Consider the following 7,993-nt stretch of genomic DNA (forward strand, 5'->3'; position numbering starts at 1 on the left):
GAGTTAAAATGCCCGTTGTGTCAGTGCTTTGATTTTTTTTAATAATCAAATAGTCAGCCCTAATCCATTGCGAAGGCAGAAGAACAGGTTTTCCTGAGCAGAAACAACAGGTCATCTCAACATAGCTTTGACAACATATTTGCAGGCCGCGGTGTTGCCACAAATAACAAGCATATCCTTTACACTCCAGGTGGTTGTATCTGTGCACACATATATGCACACACACCCCACACACAGGCAAGCACAGAACTCGAAGTATGAGTAATAATCCATATTAATTCAGGTTTTGTCCATAAAAGTTTTGCCTGATTAATTCCAGTCATGGCTAGTGACAGATTTAGAAAAAAGTAAGCAAGAGTCATTAAATGCATCATCAGAAAGCAAGTATTTGACTTGGCAAGTTCCAAATTAGTATCTGACAGACCAACGTATGAAAAGAGTAATGCAGAATAACGCATCAATACAACAGCTATGAGACTGTCATTAATAATATATACACCGTACTCTATGAAATGGAATATCTTTCATGTCTTCCCTGTGATCCCTGGCATAGTCCCAAAGATAATAATCAAGTAAAACCGCATTGATCTTTTCACGCATGTCCTGACCCTTCTTCTCATAGAGCTCCAGCAGGTGCTTACAAATCAATGCACAACACCAAATAGAACAACCACGGATCTCCACCTCCTGTTTATCTCCAGATTGGAAAATTGCTCCTGCAGGACACAAGAAACAGCAATTCAATTATGTTTGAGAGACAGAAGCCCCAGAATGTCCTAAATCTTCTCTTTTTATTCATTTTTATTCTATTCTAGGACTGCAATTTTGACAGCTTACACTACCATCAATAACTGTGTTGGTACACATTTTCTATGGAACGTTTTAAGTTTACAAACACGTGTCTGTAAGTTCTTCACAAACTCAGTTAAAAGGCCTTCATATATTCGAAGAGAGTGGATTAAGAAAAGAACACGTGTTTAGGTTATACTGCACGTTATATGAATATTTCTTTGTTTGTGCAGATAAAAAAAGATACCCAAACACAATTCCAAGACTGTATTTTTGCAAAGGTTAACTTTACTCCTTTTAAAAAGATCAGAGATTAAATATATCATGTAGACAATTTATCTTTTCCATGAATCCTAATAAGGACATGCCCATCCAAGTAATTCAAATAAATGGGTCCCTTTTACATAAGCAGCCATTCTATTAAGATCCACAGACAATTGTGTTTGTCTGTTTATCCTGCTGTGTAATGTTAGAATTGGGTAATAGCAGTTCTCCCTATAAAGTCATTTTACAGCAGCAAAAGGATTGGTTTATGTTTTTATTCACTGAAGTTCATAGTTTGTGTGCAGGAAAAAGAAGTGATGGTTAAAATGTGAGATTCATTTCTCATCTTGTATGATTATCTTCATTAAAAGCTGAAATTTTTAAATTGACATTTATAAATATTATCTTGCTTGTCCTTATATAAACAGTAGTTGCTAACAGTTCAGTACACATAAACAGGAATCCTCATATGTTACATCTTCTTTCAACTAATGAAGAAATTGGTGCTTCTATTATCTAAACCTGAAAATCAAAACTACACTCCTGCTGAAAAGTTTTTCACAACAGCGGCCTTTTTGAAACTCTGAAATCAACTGGCTTAGACTCTCTTTAATCCTCCCTCATTGGTGTTTAATCCAAGGGACAGTCTGATCTTTATAAAAACAAAAAGTTTAACATCTCATTTGAGATTACTGTTAGAGAATGAGATCTCCCCAGTCTCCCCATAACTACGTAAGAACGCCTCATTCCTTGGAGGGGAAAACAAACAAACAAAAAATGAACAAAAAAACCCAACCCTCACAGTGACAAAACATTACATTTTAAAATTAGCTTTAGTCTACACTATCAGAAAACACAATTACTCAGTATTAGTAAGGGAGGTACAAACCTTCACGTAGTTTCTTCATTAGCTCCTCAGAGTATTTCATTGCTTTGAAGTGAACAAGAACTTGAGGGATCCTGTAGTCAGCAAATATAGTTAGACTAGAAATGTCACCAAAGCAGCCATCTCCTTTGCCTTCTAATACGCTCCAGGTATCAGCCACAAGTATTTGTGCTCGTTTGTAAAAGGACACCTTTTTATTCTGATAAAGAAAAATTCCCAAATTATTTAAGTGCCTGAGAGACATCAATATAGAGAGAAAATTACATGTACAGAGAGAGACATATGGAGTTGCATTGTTCTAGCAAACACAACTTACTGACATTTTGGTTAAGCAAATATTTTAATTAACAAACAGGATAAAAGAAGAACACTATGAACACCTTAAAATTAAGACACTACTGAACCCCCCCAAAAAAACACATGGAATCCTCAAACTTTTGAAATGAAGGAGAAACATACTACAAACTATTGCAATTCAACAGAAAATTGCTTAATTACACTTGGATCTCAGAACCTGTAAGTGTTTATTTCTGCTGGGCAAACATGCTAACTGGAGTCCAGCAAACAAATTATTTCAGAAAACCTAGTGTTCATCTAACCTTTTATTTAGATGAGAGAAGCATAAGCAGCATGTATTAGATCAGACAACTGACATGTTTTGTTAATCATCTTATCCTTAATGTTAAGGAAATAAAATTCTAGTGAAAACTATATTGAATGACTCTGTAGCGTGTAGTAGATCTTGCTAGTTAAAGAGGGAAAAAGGAATTAATTTCAGTAAGTGGCATATTCACAAATATGAGATTTTTTTTTAAATTACTATGAATGGTTCTATTTTTATCTAATATTTTATTGCTGGTGCTAAATCTGCAACAATTTATATGCTTTTGTGATTACTCACAAAGGGAAAAGCTAAAGATGTGCTATGACCTGTATGGATTTAAGGTTTTCACTCTGTGACAAAACAAAATGTGTAAAAGTAAATCTGCATCTTTAAAAAAAATAGCTACAAGTGGGTTAGAGTTTCTTTTTGTTTATAGCTAAAACAGACTTAATTTTTCATAAAGTGTGCCTACTAACATTACATAACTGAAACGGCTACTCTAAAATACAAGATGGGGATTCTATTCAAGTTTTACTCTACTACCCTCCTTCACATAGTCACAATTTACAAACGATATTTTTAAAACTGATTTAACCTTACTTTATTGCCAAAATGCTACGGACTATCCAGAAAACAAAGTGTATTTTTTTGTCATTAAGTGCTATTCTCCAAAACCACTGAAAACAAGATGTCCTACTACATTTCACAGAACAGTAACTTCTGCAAACATTTTGAAAACCGATTCTTTCTGTGTACTTCATTCCCTATTTGGCACAGATAAAGAAACTTACTTCTAGAGAATACTATAGAGAATCTTGTATGTTAAATAATAAAATACCATTTAAAAGATCACTACAGGAAGTAAATAATTAATAGACCAAATCCCATTATAGCTCCTACAGCCCTGAAGCTAATGAAAAACAAAGACAAAGACTGCTCTTCTGATAGCATTAAGATTTTTCCAATATAGTAAAGAACTGATAGCCTCCAGCACTACATCATTTTACAAAAGCAGAGGAAGAAAGAATTCAAATGGAACTTTTCATCTCATGCAGCAATTTAATTTGGAAGAAAAATACTGTCTGGGACTTTTCATCAAGCATATGGATTTATAATTTCATTGTTTCAATTATCATTAATTTCTATACTGCATAGACCTTCTGAAGTTCGTGTAAAGTTCTATTTATGAAAAATACTACTTAGCACTTGTAACAAAATTTTCCACTGTTCTTTTCAACAGAATGGCAATGAAAGCCTTAGGTGGATGCTAATATGTCTAAAAGATAGCATCACTTGTCCAAAAATGGAGCATTTTACCTGATGGTAATACTACTAAACTGCTTTTTCAAGAACACCCTCACTTTCCAGGAAAAACTACCAGAATGGGGACACTTGTGCCTCCTCCTCACCACAATGAGCCAGTATCAAGAGATGTAACTAATTCTGACCTATTGATATTAAGAGAAAGGAGGAGTACTGAGTTGGTAAAAGATCAAAACCACACAGCTAATACAAAATAACAGTGAATAGGTAGATCATTATTATTTTATATCCTCAGTACCAGGTGATGGGGGGAGGCAGAGGGGAGAATGATGCATACATGGAGTGTCAATGACTGGAAGCTCGGAAAGGACTCCATGGCATATATGAAAACCCTGAATATGCAACTATAACATAGCCTAAATAACTTTCGCCAGGATTCAAATTCAGAGCAGCATTTAAATATGTATATAAATGTACTTAAGGCCATAGGAACCATAAAAAAAAAAAATCCATACTAGTACAAAAAGGTTTTGGAGGGATTTGTTTTTGGTTTGCAATTCACTTTTCAGAAGAAAAGGAACGTAGCCAACTTATAAAAATACATTCAGTCATGTGTAGTTTTGAAAAATGTTTTGTGTGTATGTTTGGTAAAAGATATACCAAAGAATTATCTTAACTTTAGAAGCTACCCTAGGAGGTCAGAACATAACTGAAGAAAGTTGTCATAGTCTATGTTTTTTTTTAAACTTCTATAGTATGAGAACTACATAATTTATCATACATATTTCTATTATATAGAATTATATTATATATATTAGTTATATTACAACTGTGATAGTTATTGAAGATCACAGCTTTGTTTTTGGATTTCTCACCTTGTTTTCAACTCCCCCCTAATCCTGTACTGAAGGCAAAGTCATTTTTTTGCAAAGCATTCATTTCTGATCTCAACCTGCTGCCAAAGAAACAACATTGATAATAGGATCCCTGTCACCCTGCTATTAGCTGCTAACACTGGCTTTGTTACAAGTAGGGTGTAAACTTGGTCTACATTGTTTCACCCACCTTCAAAATACACAGCTCGCTTTGTGAAAGCAGAAAAACAGCTTCCGTATTGGTGGAAGAGGCTTTACTACTATGTCAATGCTTATGGTCTGGGATCGTTTTTGGAACAGCTTTTCACTTTGTAGTCTGCTGCTCTCTTAGTGAGCCTTGCTTTATAAAGCACTCAGAACCATCTCATGAAAGACATTACGTCAACGAATACAGTCACTATAAAGATAAGAAAAATATTCTATGTATCACTTGCAAAATATTTCCTTTTTGATCACAAGAAAAAAAAATCTTGAAAAGGTTTATTTCACATGTAAAAAAAATTCCAGTGAATTAAATTAGTAGCTTCAAAGATTAGTTAGCAATAACCTGTGATTGTTCATGTAAATATGGTATGTTACTCCACAGTAGGAGACACAGGAAAATAAAATTATGCCACCTACTCAAGAGCAGATTTAAGTGGTAAGTGCAATTAGTTTAAAGCCCCAGTGAACTGTGTTCCAGGGAGTTACCCTGGAAAGACCGCACAAGCTATTAGTATAGGCTGTACTCTCACTAGAAAAAAATCTTCCAGACCTAACAGATGAATACTACCATAGATAGGACAGAACACAGCACTAGCTAGATGTATCACTGATACTTAATAAAGAGTATGTCTGTATAGACAAAACTGAAAACATGGAAGATACCAAACATACACTATTTCCCAGCAGCTTTCTCCTTTCAGGGAAGCCATCTCAAAAAGCTTCAGTGTACTGTAAACCCATACAAAGGTATGATAATTTGGGCTTAAATCTGGTCTGTAGTTGTTCATGCAGTGTCTACTGAATTAACAATAGTCTGGATTCCCCATAGCTGTACATCTACAGTTTTATCAGGGCCTCATTTCCTTGATCAGCTGCAGAGAAACTCAAGATAAAGTGGAGGGGGTGAGGATTAGAAGCCGGTTCTGACTTTTCAGGCAAAAGTAACCTCAAACCTGATGTATATGCAGTGGGTACAATGTGTTCCTGATCCAACTGGGAATGGGACAGTATCATAATGTATTACAGCAACAACAGAATGATGAAAACAGAGACAACAAATGGAAACAAAAAAAGAAGCTTTTTCTGGAAGAAAGTGACTCAAAAAATACAAAATTCAATTTCAACAACTTAAGCAAAATTCTGTTAACAAATTGTGTGATTTTTGTTTTCAGAGATAAGATCAATAGAGAAATAAAATCTATATAGTTTTACCTCATCTTAATAAGAGAGTATAGTTTGGTCCAGAAGTATTATCTAAAAGAAAATACCTTCTTCCCTGTCTTTATTACTAATAGCAACACATATTACTACGAACAACAGTTTCAAAGTCTGATTTTTTTTTTCATTATATAGACCAATCTCTATAATTTGAGGTGAAATGCTAAAAAAATAGTAATTTTGTTTCTCTTGAATTTTATTTTTGAATATACTAACTTCCATAGAAATGTTTCTGCTCACCTTCTTTCTAGTTTTTAAAAAAAATCTGACCACTCACAAATTTTAGATCAATTCTGAACTGACCACCCTTTCAGAAGAGTTTTCATGGACAACTTAACAGCTATACTTTAAAGCCATAAGGAGTAAGTTCTTAGGATAAAAATTCAATGTCAGATCCAACTTACCTCAAACATAGCTTCATCTCTGTAAGAAGGGAAATTTTCCACTACCAAATGTAGTAGTTTCTGAGCACTTTTTTTACTCATTTTAACACAGGTGAGGAAAGAGCCTCCAAACTTCTCCAACAGAACTGTTCCACTTTCATTCAGCACACGATGTCTCTCTTCAATCAAAGGCATGGGAGCTTCTGTGTCAGAGCGAAATACGTGCTTAACTTGCTCAAGTGTCATGGTAGCATAATACGAGGCACTGGTAATAGGTATTCCTTCAGAAAAGTAAAAATAAGATCTTTAGAATATTGTACCATATCTGAAGAGCTAAGGTAGTGGCCTACCACAGATGAAAGCATTTATACTGCAACAAAGACTTGAAAAGTGTATCAACTCTTAAGACCAACCAAGTGATGATTACACCTCAAATCGTTGCGTCAAACTAAGTATGTGGTACACAGCACTCTCATCTATAGATAATTGCTTTCAAGGTGTAACCATGGTACCTTCTTCCTTTTAATAGGCGATTTTTCCCACTCGCTCAGTCCTCACAGCTTAGCATGGTGTTTTCACAGCATACCAGGCAAATATACGCCTGACATATAGTTCCTAGTAATCCTGCATTTATAAAAAGTATCTTAATGCAAACTTTCCCTTAGTTTGCATGCAAACATATAGGAATTTAATTAAAAATTCCACCTGTACCTACAAACAGATTTTTCAGGAGCTAGTTAGTACTGATGAAAAGACAGCAACAACGGCGTAGCAGACGACCGTTTTTAGAAGTGCTTCCAGCCGCCCGGCCCAAGACCGAGGAACCGCCCGCGCCCCCCGCTCATCCCAGCGGCGACCAAGGCCGCGCGGAAGCGGCTGTTCCCAGCGCGGGGCCTCCCCGCCCGCCCGCCCGCGGCCGTTGCCGTAACGGCCGCCCCAACGGCCGGCGGCGGCACTGACCGTCGTCGAGCGCCCTGTTGACGGCGGCGCAGAGGGACCAGTAGCCGCTGTAGGTCTTGCCCCTGTACTTCACCAGGCACTTGTGGTCGTCCCGCTCGGCCCAGAAGGAGAAGTTGAGCGTGTCCACCAGGAACACCCAGCTCACCGCCTCCTCGCTCGCCGCCCGCGGGTTGAGCTCGTGCAGGCGCTTCCAGCCCGCCACGCCGAACTCCTCCGCCGAGGCCTTGTCGAACAGGGCCTCCGCCAGGCGCCGGGCGCCCTCCTCCTCCACCGACACGTCCCTGCTGTGCTCCGCGATGAACCTGGCCGACTCCAGCGGCGACGGCAGCGCCTCCATCCTCAGCCTCCCGCCCGCCCGCGCCAGGAAGCGCGACTTTTCCAGGCCGCCCGCCGCCGCCTGGCCCGGCCCGGCCCCCTCCCGCCGGCGGCGCCGCCGCCCCCCCCGCCCTACCGCCACACGGGCCGCTACCGGCGGCGCCGCCGCCAGCCAGCGCCGCCCGCCGCGCAGGCGCCTTGGTGCCGGTGCACGCTGCCTTGGGAAGCCGCG

The 7,993-nt window shown here is 38.4% G+C and overlaps 1 protein-coding gene across 1 annotated transcript; it reads right to left on the bottom strand.

Moving 5' to 3' along the window:
- Window positions 1-3: 3 nt before the first annotated feature.
- On the bottom strand, window positions 4-7,971 carry QNG1 (Q-nucleotide N-glycosylase 1). The gene is made up of 4 exons (XM_026092567.2): window positions 7,447-7,971; window positions 6,508-6,767; window positions 1,943-2,138; window positions 4-716 (listed from the first exon to the last, which is right to left on the bottom strand). Exons 1-4 carry the CDS (start codon window positions 7,781-7,783, stop codon window positions 484-486), a joined length of 1,026 nt encoding a protein of 341 aa, XP_025948352.1. The 5' UTR covers window positions 7,784-7,971; the 3' UTR covers window positions 4-483.
- Between the last annotated feature and the right edge of the window lie 22 nt (window positions 7,972-7,993).

Source organism: Dromaius novaehollandiae, chromosome Z, assembly GCF_036370855.1.
Source record: "Dromaius novaehollandiae isolate bDroNov1 chromosome Z, bDroNov1.hap1, whole genome shotgun sequence".
NCBI lineage: Eukaryota > Metazoa > Chordata > Aves > Casuariiformes > Dromaiidae > Dromaius > Dromaius novaehollandiae.

Coding starts and splice junctions, on each gene's coding strand:
- QNG1 (XM_026092567.2), bottom strand. CDS start 7,783: ATGGAGGCGCTGCCGTCGCCGCTGGAGTCGGCCAGGTTCATCGCGGAG. Junction 6,768..7,446: donor CAACAGGGCGCTCGACGACG/GTCAGTGCCGCC, acceptor ACTTTTCTGAAG/GAATACCTATTACCAGTGCC. Junction 2,139..6,507: donor GAGATGAAGCTATGTTTGAG/GTAAGTTGGATC, acceptor TTTCTTTATCAG/AATAAAAAGGTGTCCTTTTA.